We start from the raw sequence: 24,559 nt of genomic DNA, 5'->3' as shown, positions 1-24,559 counted from the left end.
CATGACGCGCGGTCTAAACCCCCAACTTTTGCCAATGGCTCTCTTGCAGGTGTATAGGGCAAGAGTGGCCTTTCTTACCCTTTCCGAAATTTTCGATTTAAAGTTCAATTTCCGGTCCAGCAAAACACCCAAGTATTTTGGGCTTTCTGTAAATGGAACATTCTCTCCACCCAAGGAGACAGGATCCACTGTAAGCAACTTGTATCTCCTGCTGAAAAGAACTACTTTTGTCTTGCACGGATTTATACCCAAACCACTTTCCGTAGCCCACTTTGATGTTGCACGTAGAGCGTCCTGAAGTATATCGCTTAGAGTGCTGGGAAACTTTCCCTTAACCGCAATTGGCACTTCATCAGCATAAGCGACACCTTTTTCTTCCAGAGGCAATAATATGTGGTTAGTGGCTATATTCCAAAGTAGAGAAGATAGTACACCTCCTTGAGGTGTTCTTCTGCTGACCCTTCTTTTTAGATCCACAAATCCCAAGCCTGCCGTAGTGCATCTTTTAGTAAGTAAGTTATTAATAATATTTCTTACGGTAGATTTGATGCCTAGAAACTTCAACTCCTTCATAATTGACGTCGGTTTTTCATTATTGAAAGCACCTTCAACGTCCAGAAATGCCATTCCATTGTATATTCCTTGAAAGCGAGAGAACCATCTATGTAGCCGACTAGGTCGTAAAGGGCTGTTTCAGTGAATTTGCTTTTACTTTATACAAGCTGCTGACGCGACAGGCGATCTCCAGGGATCTTTGCCCTAAGATATGTTTCTATCAACCTCTCAAGAGACTTCAGCGTTAAGGATGACAGACTAATAGGACGAAAATGTTTCGCCTTCGTGTGGCAGGGTTTTCCTGCGTTCGGTATGAAAACGACCTTCGTGTCCCTCCATCCCACAAGTATATATGACATTCTGACACAAGCAGAGTATATCTCCCTAAGCCAGGGAACCAATCTTCCAAAATCAAAGAAGATTTTAACTATTCCTATATTTACTTCCAAAAAGTTTCCAGCACCTGTATACCTTCCTCAAAAAGTGGTCTAACTTAATGTACTAAATATCACATAAACAAACAAACTTGCCATTTATTTATTCAAGCCTTCTATCTTCACGTCAAAACTTCCATGTGGGTATAGGATGTTTGTAGGTAAGTAAGAACGTAGTCAAATTTACACAAGACACGAATCTTAAATTCATGTCATATTTTATACTGATATATGCAAACATATTTCACAAAGTAACACATTTCGCTACATAGAGTTAAGGAAACCACACCGAGTGTCGAAAGTATGTTAAACATATGGTGTTTTGAGTAAGGAATTTCGTGTTCGTGTTAATTTTCGAGTTAAGAAACAAGCGTTAGTTGAAGCGACGAAACAAAAAAAAAAAAAGTAAAAACGTGTTAACTTCGGCCGGGCCGAACTTTGGATACCCACCACCATGGATACTGCCAAATATGTATACAAAATAAATTTAGTTGAAGCGCATAATTTTATTCTACATACCAAACTTCTGTCAAACCAGCAAAAATTAAAGCTTCTAGGAACCGAACAAGGATGATCGAGAGACCGGTTAACATAGAAGCAATATCAGGTTATATAAAGGGTGATTTTTTTGAGGTTAGGATTTTCATGCATTAGTATTTGACAGATCACGTGGGATTTCAGACATGGTGTCAAAGAGAAAGATGCTCAGTATGCTTTGACATTTCATCATGAATAGACTTACTAACGAGCAACGTCGTAACAGAACACCGCGGATTGTAAGGGATTAGGAAGTCAAATCGGGAGATCGGTTCATATGGGAGCTATATCAAGTTATAGATCGATTTTGACTGTACATAGCACACTTGTAAGAAAAAAAATTTCAGCCAAATCGGACAAAAACTGCGGCTTTCGGGGTCTCAAGAAGTCAAATCTGGAGATCGGTTCATATGGGAGCTATATCTAAATCTGGAACGATATGGTCCATTTGCAATCCTCAACGACCTACATCAATATTTAATATCTGTGCAAAATTTCAAGCGGCTTGCTTTACGCGTTCGATCTCTATCGTGATTTCGACAGACGGTCGGACGGACATAGCTAGATCGATTTAAAAAGACGCGACGATCAAGAATATATATAGTTTATGGGGTCTTAGACGAATATTTCGAGGTGTTACAAACGGAATGACTAGATTAGTGTACCTCCATCCCATGGTGGCGGGTATAAAAATTTCCTGATATTGGGAAACCCACAACCAAAGTAAATGTTGTATACCATGACATATAATTAATGTAGGAACGCCCGCATAAGTTATACGCAAGGGCGAATCGCTAGGATTAAACATAATATGAACGATATAGTTGTTATACCCTCCAACATAGGATGGGGGTATACTAATTTCCTCATTCTGTTTGTATCTCCTCGAAATATTCGTGCAAGACCACATAAAGTATTTATATTCTTGATGGTTATGATATTATAAGTCGATCTAGCCATGTCCGTCCGTCTGTCTGTTTGTCGAAAGCACGTTAACTTTCGAAGGATTAAAGCTAGCCGCTTGAAATGGTGCACAAATACTTCTTATTAGTGTAGGTAGGTTGGGATTGTAAATGGGCCATATCGGTCTATATTTTGATATAGCTGCCATACAAACCGATCTTGGATCTTGGTTTCTTCGGCCACCATAGGGAGCAATTTCTATCCGATTTGGCAGAAATTTTGCATGACTTGTTTCGCTATGACTTCCAACAACTGTGCCGAATATGGTTTATATCGGTCCCTAACCTGATGTAGCTGTCATATAAACCGATCTGGTGTCTTGACTCTTGAGCCTCTAGAGGGCGCAATTATAATCAGATTTGGCTGTAATGTTGTACAACGGCTTCTCCCATGACCTCCAACATACGCGTCAAGTATGTTCAAGCATGGTCTGAATCGGTCTATAGCCTGATCCAGCTCCCCTATAAACCGGTATCCCTATTTTACTTCTTGATCCCCTAAAGGGAGTAATTTTTATTCGATTTGCGGAAATTTTACACAATTGCTTCTACTGTGGTCTCCAACATACAATTTAATTAGCAAAGCAATTCTCTTCTTTTATCTTTTTGCCTAAAAAGAAATACAGGGAAAAGAACACGCCGGTTTGGAGAAATATAGAAAATTCAAGCAATATTTAATGTTGACCTTCGACAGAACTAAAGTTCATTGCACGTAACGCTGACTTAGGTTAAATGAAAATCGGGCGATATATATATGAGCGCTATGTCTCTGAACCGATTTTCATGAAATGTCGAGAGCCATAAGAAAATCCTTCCTGCCAAATGTCGAGAGAATCGGATAACAAATGACCATTTTATTGCATTATTACAGCAAATCGGAAGAACATATATATCGGAGCTATATCTAAATCTGAGCCGATTTTTTCCAATTTCAATAGGCTTCGTCTCTAGGACGATAAACATGCCTGTATGGAGTTTGAAGACGATCGGATGAAATCTGCGACCTGTAGTTTGTACACAAATTAACATGGACAGACGGACAGGCGGACATAGCTACATTGAATAAGAAAGTGATTCTGAGTCGATCCGTATACTTATCAATGGATTTATATCTCTTCCTTCTGGATGTTACAAACAAATGCACTTAGTTGTAACACCCTCTACCACAGTGGAAGCGGGAAGGGTGTGCTTCGCTACATCGAGTTTTATCCTAAAAGGTTTTTTTTTTTAAGAAATCTGAGAAATTTTTTAAAATTTTGTCGTAAATTACAAACAAAAGAACACTTTTTTATAATTTTTATTGAAATTTTTAAAACTTTTGCAGGGCTTTGCAGGACTTGAGGAGAATAAATATACGCAAATCTGACAGTTTTCCAACACGCAACACCAAGATGGCCATGTGAAAAACGTGGATTCGCTAAGTGGAATTTAGAGGAGGGGGTCAGTCCTCCCTACGCTAAGACCCAAAAGACCATTTATTTAAGTCCTTTATTGTCGTTATCTAAATATCCTGCTTAACGGCAGTATGTCACCCACATATTTGGATCCTTATATCAACATTAGAAAGCCCCATAGACACTTTGGACACTTTGATAGGACGTGACCCCAATACTTGAATCCTTATATCAACATTAAATTCGAGCTCTACCGTCATAGACCTTTCTTTTAATTCCTATATTATCCCGATCAAAATACACGCCTTATTAAAGGGTATTTAGTAGGCGGACCGGTAACAGACTCTGTCCCAAATGTGTATGCCAGATTCGTAGTCAAATCCCAAAGACCCATCATTCGATAACCATTTTGTGTCGTTGGACATTCATGGATCAAATCCTTATAACTGATGGTAGGCGGTAGGACGTGACCCCCATACTTGAATCCTTAGATTCGAACTCTACTGTCCAAGACCTTTCTTTAAATTATTATATTATCTCGATTGAACTCCACGCCCAATAGAAGGGTATATAGTGGGTGGGCCGGTAACAGACTCTGCCACATATATGTATACCAGATTCATTGTAAACTCCTAAAGACCTTTCATCCATTTTGTGACGATGAACATTCATTCCCGTACTGGGGGTTTTTGGGGTTGGAAAGGCCCCATTGACACTTTGGACCAAATTCTTATGACAGATGTGTACTCAACTTTCAAACACTTTTCATTTGACACTCACATTTTCCCAATCGGTAAATATGTCCTGCTGGGAGTTTTTGTACTCTTTCATTTGATATCCATATTGCCCAATGCAGTAAAAGTATTCGGTTGTTTTGGGGGTGGGGAACGCCCCGGACACTTAAGGTCACATTTTCAAGCCAAGATCGTATTCTAGTCTTAAATACCTCTCATTTGATATCCATATTGTCCCAATCGGTAAACATGCCCGTTCGGGTGGGTTTTGAAATGGGGCATCCCCCCAGGTTATTTGACACCAAAATTTCATACAAATGTCGTGTTTCGTTGATCTCCAAGATCAGGCGTTTTTGAAAATAAGAGTAAGGGGGAGGGTCCGTCCCCCTTCGGATATCAAAAAATTTAGTACCCTATTTTCACCGGAGCTCAATTTCATGAAAATCGCTTCAGCCGTTTTTGAATATATACGGAACAGACAAACAAAGCGCAAACAAGGGGAGGGTCCGTCCCCCCTTCGGATATCAAAAAATTTAGTACCCTATTTTCACCGGAATCTCAATTTCATGAAAACCGGTTCAGCCGTTTTTGAATCTATACCGAACAGACAAACAAAGCGCAACAATTTCATTTTTATATAATAGATGATTTAAAGGAAATTTCATCATTAGAGATAGTTTTATTGCAATTTAATCTTTGAGAAATTTCATTGAATATATTTTTTTTTGAAAATTTTTGTATTTTTACAGGGAAACAAATTCTTCGAAAAATTTGTATGAATTACAATACAGATGTAGCACAAAACAAGTAAAAAGGCGTTAAGTTCGGCCGGGCCGAACTTTGGATACCCATCACCTCGGGTATATATGTAAACCACCTTTCGTCAAATCCGGGGGAAAATGCATACCTTATGACCCATAGCAGCTATATCGAAATATGTTCCGATTTGGACCAAATACTAATAAATAAAAGTCATTGTTCAACTGTATAAAACAAAATTTTGCTCTTTTTAGTAGCTATATCTAAAAAGAAACCGCTCTGAACCATAAACGACCCGGATGTCGAAAAGCCTAACATATGTCACTGTGTCAAATTTCAGTGAAATCGGATTATAAATGCGCCTTTTATTGGCCCAAGGCTTTTCATCAAGATATAGGTCTATATGGCAGCTATATCCAAATCTGGACCGATTTCGACCCAGTTGCAGATAAATGTCGAAGAGCTTAACACAACTCACTGTCCCAAATTTCGGCGAAATCGGGCAATAAATGCGCCCTTTATGGCCCCAAAACCTTAAACCAAGAGATTGGTCTATATTGCAGCTATATCCAAATCTGGACCGATCTGAGCCAAATTGAAAAATAATATCGAGAGTTTTATCACAACTCACTGTCCCAAATTTCGGCAACATCGGTCAGTAAATGCGCCTTTTATGGGCCCAAAACCTCAAATCGAGAGATCGGTCTATATAGCAGCTATATCCAAATCTGAACCGATCTGAGCCAAATTGACAAAGGATGTCGAAGGGCCTAAGACTACTCACTGTCCCAAATTTCAGCAAAATCGGATAATAAATGTGGCTTTTATGGGTCTAAGACCCTAAATCGGAGGATCGGTCTATATGGCAGCTATATCCAAATCTGGACAGATCTGTACCAAATTGACGAAGGATGTTGAAGGGCCTAAGACAACTCACTGTCCCAAATTTCAGCAAAATCGGATAATAAATGTGGCTTTTATTGGTCTAAGACTCTAAATCGGAGGATCGGTCTATATGGCAGCTATATCCAAATCTGGACCGATCTGAGCCAAATTGACGGAGGATGTCGATGGGCCTAAGACAACTCACTGCCCCAAATTTCAGCAAAATCGGATAATAAATGTGCCTTTTATGGGTCTAAGACCCTAAATCGGAGGATAGGTCTATATGGCAGCTATATCCAAATCTGAACCGATCTGAGCTTAACTGACGGAGGATGTTTGGGGGCGTAACACAACTCACTGTCTCAAATTTCAGCAAAATCGGGTAATAAATGTGGCTTTTATGGGTCTAAGACCCTAAATCGGAGGATCGGTCTATATGGGGGCTATATCTAGATATAGTCCGATTTGGCCCATCTTCGAACTTAACCTTCTTATAGACAAAAAAAGAATCTGTGCAAAATTTCAGCTCAATATCTCTATTTTTAAAGACTGTAGCGTGATTTCAACAGACAGACGGACAGACGGACAGACGGACGGGCATGGCTAGATCGTCTTAGATTTTTACGCTGATCAAGAATATATATACTTTATAGGGTCGGAAATGGATATTTCGATGTGTTGCAAACGGAATGACAAAATGAATATACCCCCATCCTTCGGTGGTGGGTATAAAAAGGGACAAAATACATGAAAGCCCTAGAAACAATGGTCGATTCAACAAATTCTTAAAGCCGCTTACTTTAAGCTTTTATCAGTATATTTATTTTTAAGATTTACTTACCATTTTGCTGGTGCCTTCTGTTCCTGGTCTGTATCTGCTGACAAATTCGCTTGATTTGAAGTTATAGAATTATAAAAACTCTTTTTAATTGGATGATTATTTTAAGGATTTAACCTTTTTTTGAATTTTGCCACATAAAAAAATTTTATGTGTTTTTTAATATTTTTTGTTTCAATTATTACTACTTTGCCACTTTTGAATTATTTTATAAAGACGCGCTAAATTTTGGAAAATGAATTTAAAATAAATTATTTAAATTTTACACAATTTGTTTTATTTTATTCATTGTAAATTTACACTGTAGTCCTTCAGAGGTCTTTTTATGCAGTTATCCTAGTTGCATGACCCATAACTTTCTGTCTGTAGTGGTGGTTGGATAGAAACCGTAGTGAAGCAAATGTAAGGATTTTTAAAATAAAACTCTGCCCGACAATTCATAGTTGTGTGCTCGTGGCAAATTTACTTCAAGCGACTGATGGCAGTTACAAACATACACACACACACACACAGAGACAAATGCAAACATAGCTACACAACTTTAACATTAGAACTAACTTAAAGTTCTGTTGATTAAGGTTACCTTAATCTGGCTTTTATGGCATAAAGTAATTATGGGGCAAGCAGAAAAAAAGGCTACACACACATAAAACATACAACTCACACTCACACAGTCTGCCTTCGCTTAGTAACAATTCCCAGCAAACCAATCATTACGAAATCGTAACGAATTCTGTACGAACTTTGAATGATTCTTCCTACTTCGTATCCGAAATCATTACGAAAGTTATATGGAATGGTTGACATGATTTCGGAACGAAACGTCGAAGTTTCCGAGAGAAATCGGAACGATTCCAAAACCGGAACGAAATCTGAAAAATAAACCTTGGGAAATTCGGAAAGGGAAATTTCTTCCCGGAACTTCGTAAAAAATTCTGAACGATTTCTGAAGTAATTTCGTATTAAAATCGGACGTACCTTCCGAAAGTTCGTAAAGAATTCTGAACAATTTCGGATGTTATTTCGTTACCGAATGGAATGTTCTTTCCGAAACATAGTAAAGAATTTTGAACGATTTGAGAAGTAATTTCGTATTGAAATCGGAAGTACCTTCGGAATCGGACATACCTTCTGAAACTTCGAAATCAACAAACTGAATTGATTTTTTTCATTGACACATATAATGATAAAGAAATAAAGATATGTAACTGTTGAACAGAGAAAAATATCGGTATCTCGAAATAGGTACTACCTATTACGTAAACATTTTCAAGTCTTTCAGGAATAGGCTCAAAATGGACTCCAAAGATCCAACAGCTGCGGTGATGATATCGGACCTTAGCATGTTGTCCGCCGTTCCTATAGATCTGGGTGCCTTGACACCTTTAGTCGAGAGTAATGCTTCAAGCACGGGCGTTACTACAAAAGAAGGCCGACTATCTGGCGCCCCATCTGGCCACTAATTTCACAGCATGCCTAGGACTTGCATATACTCCGAAAGTCTGGTTGGAGGCATGCCACATCTGTGGATGACCACCGTAAATGACCTATTACGGTTGCAAACTGAGGAGGGATTTGACCTATCTACTACGAAGACGATGTTATAATACTTCTAAGGGGTAAGGATCCGAAGCAGCAAGGTGTATGTCCATAGCAGCATTAAGCGGATTAATATCCGTACCCTTTTTCAACCTAACCTAACCTAATGAAGACACAACAACAAAATCTGTCTTTTTTTCTTTCCCCTCTTTAAAACTGAATTCAACCCTTATATTCTCAAGAAAATACAACAACAAAATCAACAACATCAAAGTCTTCATTCAGAATTTATTTCGAACTGTCGGAAGAAAAATTAAAAAAGAAAAAACATTCGACAAGACTTTCAGACATCGTTCAGAACGATCGTAACAAAAATTCCTTCAGATAAACAGTCAGAAATCCTTCCGAACTGTCGGAAGAAAAACAAGTAAGAGCGTGCCAAGTTCGGTCAGGCCGAATCTTATATACCCTCCACCATGGATTGCATTTGTCGAGTTCTATGCGCGGTATCTCTTTTTAGGCAAACATAGAATATTGGAGCTATATCAAGTTATAGTCCGATTCGTACCATAAGTGAATTGAATATGGAAGACCATAGTAGAAGTTATTGGGTTAAAGTTTAGTCCATTCTCTTAAGAACTGAGCTCTGTAGGAGCTCAAGAAGCATAATCGGGAGATCGGTTTATATGGGAGCTGTATCAAGCTATTGATCGATTCATACCATATTAGACACGTATGTTGAAGGTCATGAGAGAAGCCGTTGTACAAAATTTCTGCCAAATTGGATGAGAATTGCGCCCTCTAATGGCTCAAGAAGTCGAGACCCAAGATCGGTTTATATAGCAGCTATATCAGGTTATGTACCGATTTAAACCAGACTTAGAACAAAACATTTCATGCTAAATTGCGCCCTCTAATGGCTCAAGAAGTCGAGACCCAAGATCGGTTTAAATGGCAGCTATATCAGGTTATGAACCGATTTGAACCATACTTAGCGCAGTTATTGGAAGTCATAGCAAAACACTTCGTGCACATTTTCAGCCAAGTCGGATGAGAATTGCGCCCCCTAGATGCTCAAGAAGTCCTGACCCAAGATCGGTTTATATGGCAGCTATATCATGTTATGAACCGATTTAAACCATATTTAGTGCAGTTATTGGAAGTCATAAAAAAATACTTCGTGCACATTTTCAGCCATTTCGGATGAGAATTGCGCCCTCTATTGGCTCAAGAAGTCAATATCCAAGATCGGTATATGTGGCAGCTATATCAGGTTATGTACCGATTTAGACCTGACTTAGCACAGTTGTGCAAAACACTTAACACAAAATTGCAGCCAAATCGGATAGGAATTGGGCCCTATAGACGCTCGAGAAGTCAAGATCCATGTTCTGTTTATACGGCAGCTATATCAGATTACGAACCGATTTGAACCATACTTGGCACAGTTATTGGAAGTCACAACAAAACACTTCGTGCACATTTTCAGGCAATGGATGAGAATTGCGCCCTACATTGGCTCAAGAAGTCAAGATCCAAGATAGGTATATATGGCAGCTATATCAAGTTATGAACCGATTTCAACCATACTAAGCACAGTTGTTGGAAGTCATAACAAAACACGTAAAATTTCAACCAAATCAGATAGAAATTGCGCCCCCTAGATGCCCAAGAAGTTAAGACCCAAGATCGGTTTATATGGCAGCTATATCAAAACATGGATCGATTTGGCCCATTTACAATCTCTACCGACCTATATATTGATAAGAAATTTTTGTGCAAAATTTTAAGCGCCTAGCTTTACTCCTTCGAAATTTAGCGTGCTTTCGACAAACGGACAGACGGACGGGCAGACGGACAGGCATGGCTAGATCGACTTCAAATGTCATGCCGATCGAGAATATATATAATTCATAGGATCCTAGATCCATATTTCAAGATGTTTCAAACGGCGTGACGAAATTAGTATACCCCCGATCCTATGGTGGAGGGTATAAAAAAACCCCTAACGGAAAGACGGTCAGAAATCGTTCAAAATTCTTTTAAAACTGTCGGAACAAAAATTCCTTCCGACAAACAGTGCAGAAATCGTTCAGAACTCCATCCGAACTGTGGGAAGAAAAATTCCAGAAACCCATATAAAAGACCCATATAAAAAGACGATTCCGAACAGTCAGAAGAAAAATTCAAAAAATCTCATACGAAAAGGAGGTCAGATATCGTTCAGAATTCTTTCAGAACTGTCGGAACAGAATTTCCCTTAGAATGTCGAACAGAATTCGAAACGAATTTGTTAAGATCTTGTCAGAAGATTTCAGAATTGTCTGACATCAGACATTTGGTTTGCTGGGAAACGAGAAAATTCGGTACAAGAAGGCTTAGTTGAATTAAGTTGAGTTGTGTTTTACTTTGCTGTGTTGTGGCCAGCATTGGCATGAGCAGAATAACAGATGCCCTTCGGCACATTAAACATTAATGGGAATCACATTGTTGCTATGTGAGATTTGTGCTCTTTTGCCTAAAAAGATGAAATAAGCAATTCAAACCACGTTTGACACAAGTACCAAAGGAAACCATATTATGGCGTTCTTGCTCGTCGCACTCATCATAATTTTTGTATTGTGGCCTTATGATTATTTAATTTTTGCCTCGCAAGGATGTTGAACATGTTTGTTTATTGACATAATTTTTACCCTTGGACTTGCTTAAATATAAGCAAACAATATTCTGGCTATTTTCAACAATTTTGAGTAAAAACAGTAAAGTTAATGTTCTAGATAATATAAATTTGGATAAAATGTCCTACATTAGAATTACTAAAAAAATATCAAAAAAAAAAAGAAAAATATCTCAAATCTAAATATGAACTCAAGTGTCTAGGGCGCCGGTCCATCCCTACAATTCCACCGTATGGAACTATCAAAACGAGAGGAGACTAATCATATGAAAGGTATTTAGGTATCAATACACTCCGAACAGACATATAAGCCGCACTTATTTTTTGTTGAAGATTTTCATTACAGCCGATTATACGTACCGGATTGACCCAATGGAGTCCGATGAATGACTCCAAGGGTTGCCGCCTCAGTGCACAAAACACTTCTATAAAAATATTGCTCCTTGAATTGCAATAGGAGGAGCAGCCCCGGAACCACAGCAACTACGAAAGCAGGGGCGTTAACCCCTACTTTTGCTGCTTATGATTATAAATAGGATTCTGATGCCTTTCAGGCAAGGGTGATAGTCATTGCCTTTGAGGATAACGCACAGTGGGCCAAGCGGCTAAAAAATTGGAAATAAGTCCGCATCATTTTATAGATTGATCTAAGGGGTAAAAATACTCTAGACATTTGTAGAGGAAGACATAGACTTTCAGGAAAACGGCGTTGTTGATCTATATATTTAATACAGGGTGAGATACAGGGTATCAAAATTTTCCATTTTCACTTGTCTTACCTTCAAGAGGCTATAGCTCGTATCTCGTTAACGGAGCTGATGCTATAGTAGTACATATATGCATTTTTTTTAGATCTCAAAGTCTTTCTTCAGACTTCTAAATCATGAAAATCTGTTCAGCAGATCAAAAGTTATAGCCCCTTGATGGTTGGAGAAGTGAAAAGTAACCAAAGTAAACACCCTGTATCTCAACCTGTACTAAAGATATGGACCAAAAATAATTTTCTAAAACATTTGTTACCGATCAGATTAACAGATAAAAAGACGTAAACTTAACTCCCTTTTTCCGCCGTTTGGTCGATTTCACTCTACTATTTCGGCCTCCGATCAGGGGGCATTGAAGAAGAGGTCTAGCAGGGCGAACGTCAATGTGGTTGGCATAACACCCAAAAAAAAATGAGATTGAATTTTTACAAAGAGCAAAAAGCTAGGTGTTTTCAGGGACCATGTACTAGATGGGACAGAGCTAACTTTCTCTCCGGAAACCCTGCACACGTGTGTTATCATTGACCAGATTCTAAGATGAAGAAGGAAAGTTGAGGAAAAGAATAATGGGGACAGAAGGAGTTCTACTTTTGACGCATTTGAAAGAGTTGTGAGTTTAGACTGGTAATTGTACATTGAATGTTAACGGCAATTGTTTAACCGATTCTTACCTAGGAATGTCTGGTATGACACCTGGCCAAGGACAAATGTGCCCTTGGCTAGATGATCGAAAAGGTTAAAGTTACATAGAAGTTGCTGATCTATGGAGCAACGGCGCTGAATATCATTCTCAATCCTAGACCTCTGCACCTTTGTGGAGAAGCGCTTAGGGAACGGCGCTGAATGTCATTCTCGACCTTAGGCCTTTGACCTGTATGTTGGGTGTGTAGCAACGATGATCGACCTATGATTTAGGAAATCACGTATCTAACGCTCCTCAAACTTGTGGGCACTCTTTTCTTCAGATAATGTGTGGGGGTATGCGATTGATTATTTACCATAGGAGTCCTCCGAGTTGGTAGCGTGTTTGGATTACCAGTGCAGGGGTAATGGGCGATTCCCGCCAGAAGCCTTGGCGGTCGCTACTGTGGTATCACAATGGACCTAAAATTGTCTAAGTGAGTCTGTAAAGGACTGCCACTCTTACCTAACCTAATCTACCTACAAGTTGCTGATTTCTGAAGCAATGGAGCTGAATGCTATTCTCAATCTGAGACCTCTGCACCTGTGTAGAGAAACGGAACGGAGCTGAATGCCAATCTCGATTTTAGGCCTTTGCACCTGTATGCTGGGTGTGTAGCAACGATGATCGCCATAAGATTTAGAAATTCAGGTATCTAACGCTCGTCAAACTTGTGGGTACTCCTTTCTTTAGATAAGGCGTGGTGGTATGCTTTATGCGAAGCGATTGATTATATACCAGAGGAGTCCTTCCTTGTCCTTTTCTCCGCTCTTCTTGGGACCTTCTCCATACACGATTGGGTCTAAATTGCCAGAGGAAATCAGAACAGCAGTCTTCATTCCTTGAAATCAGGGAATCACATAAGCTTTTGAACGGGTGCAGCGTCTTTCAGGAGGAGGTCTTTGAAGTCCTGAAGCCCCTAGGGCGATGTTGATGCGGCAGCGGCGACCCGTTTAAACTATCACAATATATGTGGATTGTCAGGCCGTGTTACTTGACTACTGGTTAGAAGATGCAAAGAGCCACTTGGAACCATGGGTAAGGCTGTTAGGATCAGCTGGGCCATCAAAGTATGGTGGGGAATGAAGCGCCCGAAGATTTGGTCAGATATAGAGCCCTGATTAGCACAGATCATGCTCCATAATCAGTAAGTCTTTTCCTGTGCGAGCTTCTCGGTAGGGTGGACGCTCTCTGCGATGACCGCTCGAATTGCAATGGTCTCCGAGGCAAGATCGATGAAATTCTAGATTTTATTACTCGGAAAAACATATTGACTGCTGCGATCTAGGAGACAAAGCTGACAAACACCTGCAACCTGCACAGTTTTAACGGATACAATGTGCTGTGTAAGGATCCCTTAAAGAGTAAAGGTGAGGGATTAGTCTTCGTGATACACCATTCCCTGCAATATAGACCCATCTGTCCTGCGCCTGCCGCTGGTTATCCCTACATGTAATGCAAAGCGGCATTTCAGGCAGGTTTAGACAACATTCATGCAGACACGGTAGCAGATGCGGTAAATGGCTATCGGGTGAATGTAGTCCTTGAAGAACGACCGCCTCCCATTGCACCTGAAGAAATTGACCTCCCCCGGCTAACCAGATTAGTTTTGACTCAATTACGTTCTGGCAGATGCATCCGCCTCAACTCCTACACAGCAAGGTTGGATGCCGACGTGCAAGATGTATGTCCCAATTGTAACCAGGGACCGCACGATACACGTCACCTGTTTAACTGCCCGGCCAGACCCACTCGACTCAGACCCAAATCCCTGTGAACGCACCCCATCGCAAAGTTCCTGGGTCTTGACACTCAACAGAATCAAGCAGACGAAAGATAGAACAGAATAAACTGGCTACAACAACAACATGTAATGTGTGGGGATAGCAGTCAAGTCCAGTACTGCTGAGATAGAGCTATACAACGTGCACATACCGCCGGTTGGTTGTGGTGTCCCAAATAATGACCAAATATACAATCCCGACATTAGTTGCCTTATGGTGTTAGGAGACCTTAATGCGCATCACCGTAGGCTAGAGTTTAGCATGTCCGCCTATGACGTTGAACGCCTGGGTTCGAATCCTGGCGAAAACATCAGAAAAAAAATGTTCAGCGGTGGTTATCCCCTCCTAATGCTGGCGTCATTTGTGAGGTACTATGCCATTTAAAAACTTCTCGGACTCGCCTATAAAAAGAAGGCCCCTTATCATTGAGCTTAAACTTGAATCGGACTGCACTCATTGATATATGACAAGTTTGCCTCTATTCCTTAATGGAATGTTCATGGCATTCTATCCTAGGTAATGACGAACAGGGCATAACTATGGCAGAGCAGATTGGAGGCTAGACGCTTTGCACGGTGAATGAGAATGCCCCCACTAGGATAACGAGGAGGTGCAGCAACTTTTCAGGTATTTCCATTACATCCCTTGATCTCCTGAGTGTCGTTTCCTGGCAGACCACCTCCCACAATTCTCACTACCGACCGACCATCCAACTTCATAACCTCTGAGCACCAGACGTTTATCAATCAGAAGAAGGCCTATTGGGCCGGCATCAGAGAGTACACAAATCGCCGCTTCAGTATGCTGTATCCCACCTCAAATGTGCCATCGTAAAGCTTGACATTTTTGAGGTTATACGTACTCAGAACATTTTGCCATACGAGCGCTATTTGTGTTGATTACAGTAACTTTAAAAATTCATCTCGCCCAAAAAACGGAATTAAATCGTGAACATTTTCGTGCGATTATTTTTTACAACTTTCGACGTGGATTAACTCAACAACCGTGCATCGATGAACTTAATTCAATTTTGACGATGAAGCTCCATCAAGGACCAGTGTTTATCGTTGGTATGATGAATTCAAGCGAGTTCTTAGTTCACTCCAAGACGAATTTCGTGAAGGCAGTCCAAAATCAGTTGTTGTTCCAAAAACCATTGATGCTGTGCGCCAAGTGATATTTCAAGATTGTCATGTGACCAATCGTGGGATTGAGACAATCTTGGGTATTAGTGGGACCAGCATATATTCAATATTGCATAAACATTTGACCGTTAAGATTTGTTTGCGTTGGATCCCACACAATTTGTCAATCGCTCAAGAAAGGGCTCGTGTCGATTGGTCGAAAGAAATGCTCCAAAAATACGAAACAACTGCATTTTTGATCACGCGCTATTTGTGTTCGATTTGATGAGCCATCGATTTGATAAGCCATCTGCCGTATAATCCTGAACAGGCACCGAAAGACTTCTTTTTATTCCCATAAGTAAAAAATAAAATGAAAGATCAACGTTATACGACAACAGAAGAAGTGGTTGACGTGTTCAGAATGCATGTTTTGGAGATACCTCAGAGCATGTTTTAGAGATTCCCCAGAGTGGCAAAAGTGATTCGACAATTGGTGCAAGCGCATGTGTGTAGATCTTAATGGGGATCTTAATGCGCAGTGTATAAATCTTAATGGGGAATATTTTGAAAAAATGCTATTTCCGGTGAATAATATTTGTTTTGTGTTCTCTAACCCCGGAATATAAAAAGCAACCATCGTAATATCTTTGAGTGTCGACCATGTTATCTTCAAAAGTTTATTGGCTAATTTTCAAGAATCAATTTTCATAAGACTAAGTTGCCATATTAAAATTTCTTTATAAAAAATAGGGTGATTCAAATAGAATATATAGAATGATTATACACTTAACTATTGAAGAGCACATGCACAGCCTAATAATCACAGTTTTAATGTATGTACATCAGCAAATTACGCCAGCACAGGAAATGGGATGGCCCTCACTATTCCCACATAAACCTAAACCATAACAATGGAAAACCTTTCACAGTACGTAGGTTTGCACTTATACAATAAAGAAAAGGCCAAGACATGCTAAGAATATTTTTAAACGTTAACGTGAGAAACTCATGAAGATATGGAAAAACTAAGGTGGAGGGAATACATAAAAGATTTGGAATTGATTGGTTATGTTAAAAGAAATGTCGTTGCAAAAAGAAAGATGGCAATAAATTCTTTCACATTTTAAATGTTGCCTTACCAAACTAATTGTACTTATATGGGAAATTTCACACGGTTCAATACAAATTTTTTACCAAATCTAATCCTCTCAAGTAGTTTTAAAGAAACTTACGAGTTTTTTAGAAAATAATGTAAAAATCCAGTATCAACGTTGTTCTAAAACTCAGTTCTCACAACTTTTTATACCCACCACCGAAGGATGGGGGTATATTCATTTTGTCATTCCGTTTGCAACATATCGAAATATCTATTTCCGACCCTATAAAGTATATATATTCTTGATCAGAGTAAATATCTAAGACGATCTAGCCATGTCCTTCCGTCTGTCGGCCTGCCTGTCACGCTACAGCCTTTAAAAATAAAGATATTGAGCTGAAACTTTCCAACGATTCTTTTGATGTCCATAAGCAGGTTAAGTTGGAAGATGGGCTATATCGGACTATATCTTTTTGTAGCCCCCATATAGACCGATCCGCCGATTTAGGGTCTTAGGCCCATAAAAGTCACAATTATAATCTGATGTTGCTGAAAATAGGGATAGTGAGTTGTGTTAGGCCTTTCGACATCCATATTTAATTTGGCCAAGATCGGCCCAGATTTGAATATAGCTGCCATATAGACCGATCACCCGATTTAAGGTCTTAGGCCCAAAAAAAGCCACATTTATTATCCGATTTTGTTGAAATTTGGGACAGTGAGTTGTGTTAGGCCCTTCGACATCCTTTGTCAATTTGGCTCGGATCGGTCCAGATTTGGCTATAGCTGCCATATAGACCGATCTCTCGATTTAATGTTTTGGGCCCATTAAAGGCGCATTTATTGTCCGATGTCGCCGAAATTTGGGACAGTGAGTTAAAAGAAGCCTCTCGATATAGTTTTGCAATATGGCACAGATCGGTCCAGATTTGGATATAGCTGCCATATAGACCGATCTCTCGATTTAAGCTTTTTGGGCCATAAAAGGCGCATTTATCGTCCGATGTCGCCGAAATTTGATAGAGTGAGTTAGGTTAAGCTCCTCGACACATTTCTGCAAATTGGCCTAGACCGATCAAGATTTGCATATAGCTGCCATATAGACCGATCTCTGGATTTAAGGTTTTGGGCCCATAAAAGGCGCATTTATTGTCCGATGTCGCCGAAATTTGGGACAGTGAGTTAAAAGAAGCCCCTCGACATAGTTCTGCAATATCGCACAGATCGGTCCAGATTTGGATATAGCTGCCATATAGACCGATGTCTCGATTTAAGGTTTTGGGGCCATAAAAGGCGCATTTATTGTCCGATGTCGACGAAATTTGATAGAGTGAGTTAGGTTAAGCTCCTCGATAAATTTCTGCCATTTGGCCTAGATCGACCAAGATTTGCATATAGCTGCCATATAGACCGATCTCTCGTTTCAAGGTTTTTGGCCCATAAAAGAAGCATTTATTGTTCGATTTCGACGAAATTTGGGACAGTTGTGCTAGGCTCTTCGACATCTTTCTTCAATTTGGCACAGAGCGGTCCAGATTTGGCTATAGCTGCCATATTGGCCGATCTCTCGATTTAAGGTTTCGGGCCCATAAAAGGCGCAATTATTCTCCGATGTCGCTGAAATTTGGGACAGTGAGTTAAAAGAAGCCCCTTGATATAGCTCTGAAATATGGCACAGATCGGCCTAGATTTGGATAAAGCTGTCATATAGACCGATCTCTCGATTTAAGGTTTTTGGGCCATAAAAGGCGCATTTGTCGTCCGATGTCGCCGAAATTAGGGACAGTGAGTTAAAAGAAGCCCCTCGACATAGTTCTGCAATATGGCACAGATCGGTCTAGATTTGGATATAGCTGCCATATAGACCGATCTGTCGTTTTAAGGTTTTGGGGCCATAAAAGGCGCATTTAATGTCCGATATCACCGAAATTTGGGACAGTGAGTTGTGCTGGGCTCTTCGACATTTTTCTGCAACTTGGCCCAAATCGGTCTAGATTTGCATATATCTACCATATAGACCGATCTCTCGATTTAAGGTTTTGGGGCCATAAAAGGCGCATTTATTGTTCGATTTTGACGAAATTTGGAACAGTGAGTTGTGCTAGGCTCTTCGACATTTTTCTGCAACTTGGCCCAAATCGGTCCAGATTTGCATATATCTGCCATATAGACCAATATCTCGATTTAAAGCCTTGGCCCCATAAAAGGCGCATTCATGATCCGATTTAACTGAAATATTACAGTGACTTATATTAGGCTTTTCGACATCCGTGTCGTATATGGTTCAGATCGGTTTATTTTTAGACATAGCTACTAAAAAGACCAATATTTTGTTATACACAATTGTACAATGACTTGTACTTATAAGTATTTGGTCCAAATCGGAACATATTTCGATATAGCTGCTATGGGGCATAGGTAGGCATTTTTTCCCGGGTTTTGACGAACGGTGGTTTACATACATACCCGTGGTGGTCGGCCATAGGTCGGCCCGGCCTAACTTAACGCTTTTTTACTTTTTAAATCTTCGTAAGTATTATAAAAATTCATTTAGTAAAATACAAAATACTTTATTATTTTTTTTTTTTAATTTGGTTTACACCCCCTTAATTTATTTTTGCCAATTCTAATGAGTTTTCGTACAATATGGGAAAAAATTTCGCATGACTTTATGGTTGAATGTAAAATTGTATCCTTTCAAAACATGAACAAGAACAACAAATAGGAAATCAGCATACACAACCCTGAAAAGGGGTAAAAAAAGATTTTAAATGTACTTAACCATTGTACATGGCCCAAAGGAAACAATTAGAATTGCGCTGTACTTTTGGACCCCTGTATTATTAGCATATTAAGGTTATACAATATGCGATGGGGTGCGCTCCGAAGGCAATGAAATGTTTAATATTTAAATAAAATTGGGCTAGTTGTGGCAACCAAAAGACAGCAATAGAAAATTGCAAAAAAAAAAGTAAAATGCTTCGAATCGAGACATGTGAAATGAATTTTTGCCTTATTTTACCCTACACTACTTGGAATACTGTAACTTGTTTGTTACACTCTGAAATAGATACCCATGTAGCCATATCCGTCTGTTCATGGTAATTTTTAATCAAAAGTAAAAAAAACAAAAAACAAGAACAAAAAAAAGAGTTAAGAGTTTCATCAATACGAGTAAATTAAACAAAAAAAAATCCTTTAATTTCCGTCTTTTTTTCTCCTTTGAGACGAGCTTATTGATCAGAGATTTTTGCAATGGAAAAAGAAAGCTAGAGATCACAACACACAAACCACTATGGGACGCGTTTCGTTTTTGGTTAGAAAGCTTTTCAATCATTTTCCATTGCAAAAATCGCCAAATTTTGTGCAGATCGGTTGAAAATTGTAGTTATAACAGCGATTTAAGTTCAAATCGGGCTAAACATATATATGGGACCTATATTCAAATCTGAACCGATTTTGATGAAATTTTGCAGATATGTTAAAATCAGTAGCAAAACAATCCGTGCCAACTTTGTGCAGATCAGTTGAAAACTGTAGTTACTTCGGCCATTTAAATGCAAATCGGGTGATACATATATGTCCTCCCTTCTAAGGGTGTGGGAGCCCTGGCACCTGTAGTCGAGAGTAATGCTTCAAGCACACAACCATTCGTCAGACTGAACAAATTAAAGTGCTAAGTTCAGGGCCGAATTTTGAGAACCCACCACCATGGACCCTGCTAAAATATGCGAGCTATATCTGGATATAGACCCATTTGGACCGTACAAGGCATAGTTGTTAAGAGTCATAACTGAACACTATGTGCAAAATTTCAGCCAAATCGGACAAAAATTGCGGCTTCCAGAGGCTCAAGAAGTCAAATCGGGAGACCGTAGCGCAGAGGTTAGCATGTCCGCCTATGACACTGAACGCCTGGGATCGAATCTTAGCGGGACCATCAGAAAAAAATGTCATCGGTGGATTTCCCCTCTTAATGCTTGCAACATTTGGGGGGTAACACGCCATGTAAAACTTCTCTTTAAAGAAGTGTCGCACTGCGGCACGCCGTTCGGACTCGGCTATAGAAAGGAGGCCCCTTATCATTGAGCTTAAACTTGAATCGGACTGCACTCATTGATAGGTGAGAAGTTTGCCCCTGTTCCTTAGTGGAATGTTCATGGGCAAAATTTGCATTTATATCAGGTTATAGACCGATCTAGACCTTACTCAGGAGACTTGTTGGAAGTCATAACAGAACACTATATACAAAATTTCAGCTAACGCGAATGAAAATTGAGGCTTACAGGGGCTCAAGAAGTCAAATCAGGAGATCGGTTTATAAGGGAGCTATATCCGGTTCTTAACCGATTTGGACGGTACTTGACATAGTTGTTGAAAGTTATAACAAAACATGTATGTGCAAAACTTCCGCCAAATTAGACAAAAATTGACTCTCAAGAAGTCAAATCGGGAGATCCTGTCAAAAGTGGTCAATATTGGACCATATTTGGATATAGCTGCCATATAGACCGATCTCTCGATTTAAAGTAATGAGCGTATAAAAGGAGCATTTTTCATCCTATTTCAATGAAATTTGGCACAGCGAATTCCGGTTCCCCTCTAAATCTTTTTGTCGAATATCGTCCCGATCGGACCATATTTGGATATAGCTGCCATATAGACTGATCTCCCGATATAGAGTATTGAGGCCACAAAAGGAGCATTTTTCATCCGCTTTGGATGAAATTTGAAACAATGATTTTTGATAGACCTCTACAACCGTTTATCGAATATCTTCCAGATCGGATCATATTTGGATATAGCTGCCATATAGACCGATATCCCGATATGGAGTATTGAGCTCTTAACAGGAGCATTTTTCTTCCGATTTCGCGTTTGCGTTTTGGTACCCCTCTAAACCTTTTTGAATACTGGTGAATATCATCCAGACGGATAAACTGGAGTGACGCACAGTTCATCCCCAGCCTGTACATAAACGTGGTGTTTACCGATTCAGGTTCAGAGAGCGACAATGCCAATGAAACAGTCATCGCAGCTGAATGGAGAGATGAGGACGAAGACGTTGGTAAAAATGAATAAAGGATAGGAGCAGGTCATACCATAGCCATATAATCGAGGTGACAACAGGAAACCTGGAAGGAAGGGAAGAGATCGGGTGCGAGGCATTGCTACCAGCGACATAGTCTTGAATTGATGGAACTCTGGTGTTACCATCATGCAACACAAATGGATCCTATGGATGGAATCCTACAGGACTGAGTGGCCCTGAGGGTCTACCTTTAGATCCCAGAGACTGAGATCTGTTTCCAACTTCCTGAACATAATACGGTCCTGCAGGCGGAGATCCGGGCGATCCAGGAGTGTGTAACGTGGTGTGGTGTTAACGCGAGGACTCCGAGTGTGAACATCTTTAGGAACAGTAAACTGGCCATCAGGGCGATAACAACTAGAACGGTAAGATCACGAACGGCCTTGGAGTGTAAAAAGGAGACTAACGTCTGCTTTGAAGATGGCACGATCAGCATTGTTTCCGGTCGTCACGGTCCGAGTTAAAGGCGTGGGCGACGAACGCAGCGACACGGTCGGTAGGTCGAAGAAAATCTTATGGAGGGAGTCGGATCGTGAGAAGAAGAGGCTATTACTGAAAGGAATGATAACGGGACACATAGGATTACGTTATTACTTATGTAAAATAGGTGCTAGAGAACTGCCGCCGATAAACTTGGTTAACACGAAGTCTTTCGGGTCGACGCAGTCTCATTTAAGGGCGTGGGCAAACGCGCATGTAACACTGTGGAACAGCGAAAAAGTCGGTAGGATGGCGAAAATCCTATGGGGTGATCCGGATCGTGAAAGGACGAGGCTACTACTGAAAGAAAGTATGAAGGAGGTCAGTATAGCAATTGGTGTCATAATGGGACACATAGTACTACGAGCTCACTTATGCAAAATCGGTGCGGCAAGTGATAGCATGTGTATGGCATGCGGGGAAGATGATAAGACGTTTGAGCGTTTTTCATTGCCCGGCTTTCACGGCTAACAGACAGCGGTCCTTAGGTGGGGACACGATACCAGACATGAACCAACTTAGGTAAGTGGTATAGAAAACAATTAAGGATTTTGTAAGTACCACGGAATTCCTAATTTTAAAATGTCTTTTTCGAGGTTACTTTTAGTTTTTAGAGCGCATAACAAACCGATTACTGGCTTAGATGTATGTATGTGACATGGCGCGGATTAATATCAGCATCCTCTTTTCAACCTTACCTAACCTAACCTGGGGGCATGGTATGGAAACAATAAGGAATGTAAGTATCACGGAATTAAAGACATAGATTTTCTTTTTCCAGATTACATTTTATTATTTAAAGCGCACAACAAGCCGACTTCTGGCTCAGGTGTATGGACATTGTCAATAGTGGCATGTGCCGTATTGATATCTGCGCCCTCATTTCAATCTAACCTTATAGTCATGACCAGTACGGTCCATCTGTATCTGTAGATCTACCTCCTATATATTTGAAAAATCAAAGAACATATCAAATGCGATCCATGGTGGATGATATATAAGATTCCACCCAGCCAAACTTATCACACTTTCGTTTGTTTTCTTACAACTTTTTCAATTAGAATTTTCGTGTTCAGAAAATTTTAGGGTTTCCCTCAGCTCTAACCATTTGAGATTTCAAAGATATTCCCAAACGGCATATTTTTTACGATTTTATTCAATTTTATCCCACTGTGCGGGGTTTGTCTTCGTTGGTTCCCGTTGTCTTGGTGGTTATTTTTGGCCTTGCTTGAAGGTGGAGTCCCTGTTGGAGCTGATATATGTTGTATCCTAGCTATAGATTGGTTTAGGGTTCGGAACGTTTAGGAGTTCAACTACTATCAAGTACTCTTTTATGTTTACGAAATCTAACCGGAGACTTTAATGTGATAACACGGATGTCAGGAGCTTCTGGAACTTCGGTTACAGACTGACAATTGTGAGAACGCAATGGGAAGTAGTGATCGCTTTGGTTTACAAACTCGGAGTGGAATTATGTTTCAAACGGGCGCCGTCACCCATACATCGGAAGGAGTCTTAGGTAGTGCTCCGCTTCTAGCCAAGGAGGTAAACACTTCCAAATATGTGGGATCAAGTTAGTATTCATGTGTAGGCTACTACATATGGTTGCGTTGGTAGTCGCATTGAATTCACCTTAGGGCCTTGGAAATCTAACCGGAGACTTTAATGTGATAACACGGATGTCAGGAGCTTCTGGAACTTCGGTTACAGACTGACAATTGTGAGAACGCAATGGGAAGTAGTGATCGCTTTGGTTTACAAACTCGGAGTGGAATTATGTTTCAAACGGGCGCCGTCACCCATACATCGGAAGGAGTCTTAGGTAGTGCTCCGCTTCTAGCCAAGGAGGTAAACACTTCCAAATATGTGGGATCAAGTTAGTATTCATGTGTAGGCTACTACATATGGTTGCGTTGGTAGTCGCATTGAATTCACCTTAGGGCCTTGGACCTCGCAGGTTTTAGCCTGATGGCAGATATCTGCGTAAAACACCACATTTGAGTCTGTTGTCCCAACTTCACGATTCAATATTCCATGCGAGTTCAAAAACAATTTTATTTTAACGAACAATAATCTCCTTTATCAAAACTGTTTTTTCGCTAATTAATCCATTATACTTTTCACTTTATTCACTCAAAAAAAAAACTTAGGTAGTGTAAACAATGCCTGGAAATATTAGAACCTTAACAAATGTTTACAATTGAACTTTAAGAATTTTCT

General features: G+C 40.0%; 1 protein-coding gene across 1 annotated transcript in view; it reads right to left on the bottom strand.

The window, feature by feature from the left end:
- The window catches only part of LOC106089775 (guanylate cyclase soluble subunit beta-1), a 293,195-nt gene extending 285,983 nt beyond the window's left edge, over positions 1-7,212 (bottom strand). The window contains exon 1 of the mRNA XM_013255752.2: positions 7,102-7,212. Within this exon, the coding sequence (XP_013111206.1) occupies positions 7,102-7,104 (3 nt within the window). The 5' untranslated portion in view covers positions 7,105-7,212. The remainder of the gene's footprint in view (positions 1-7,101) is intronic.
- Between the last annotated feature and the right edge of the window lie 17,347 nt (positions 7,213-24,559).

The sequence above is a fragment of the Stomoxys calcitrans genome, chromosome 2, assembly GCF_963082655.1.
Source record: "Stomoxys calcitrans chromosome 2, idStoCalc2.1, whole genome shotgun sequence".
Classification (NCBI taxonomy): Eukaryota; Metazoa; Arthropoda; class Insecta; order Diptera; family Muscidae; genus Stomoxys; species Stomoxys calcitrans.
Note: the sequence above shows the minus strand (reverse complement) of the source record. Positions and strands in the feature narration are given on the sequence as shown.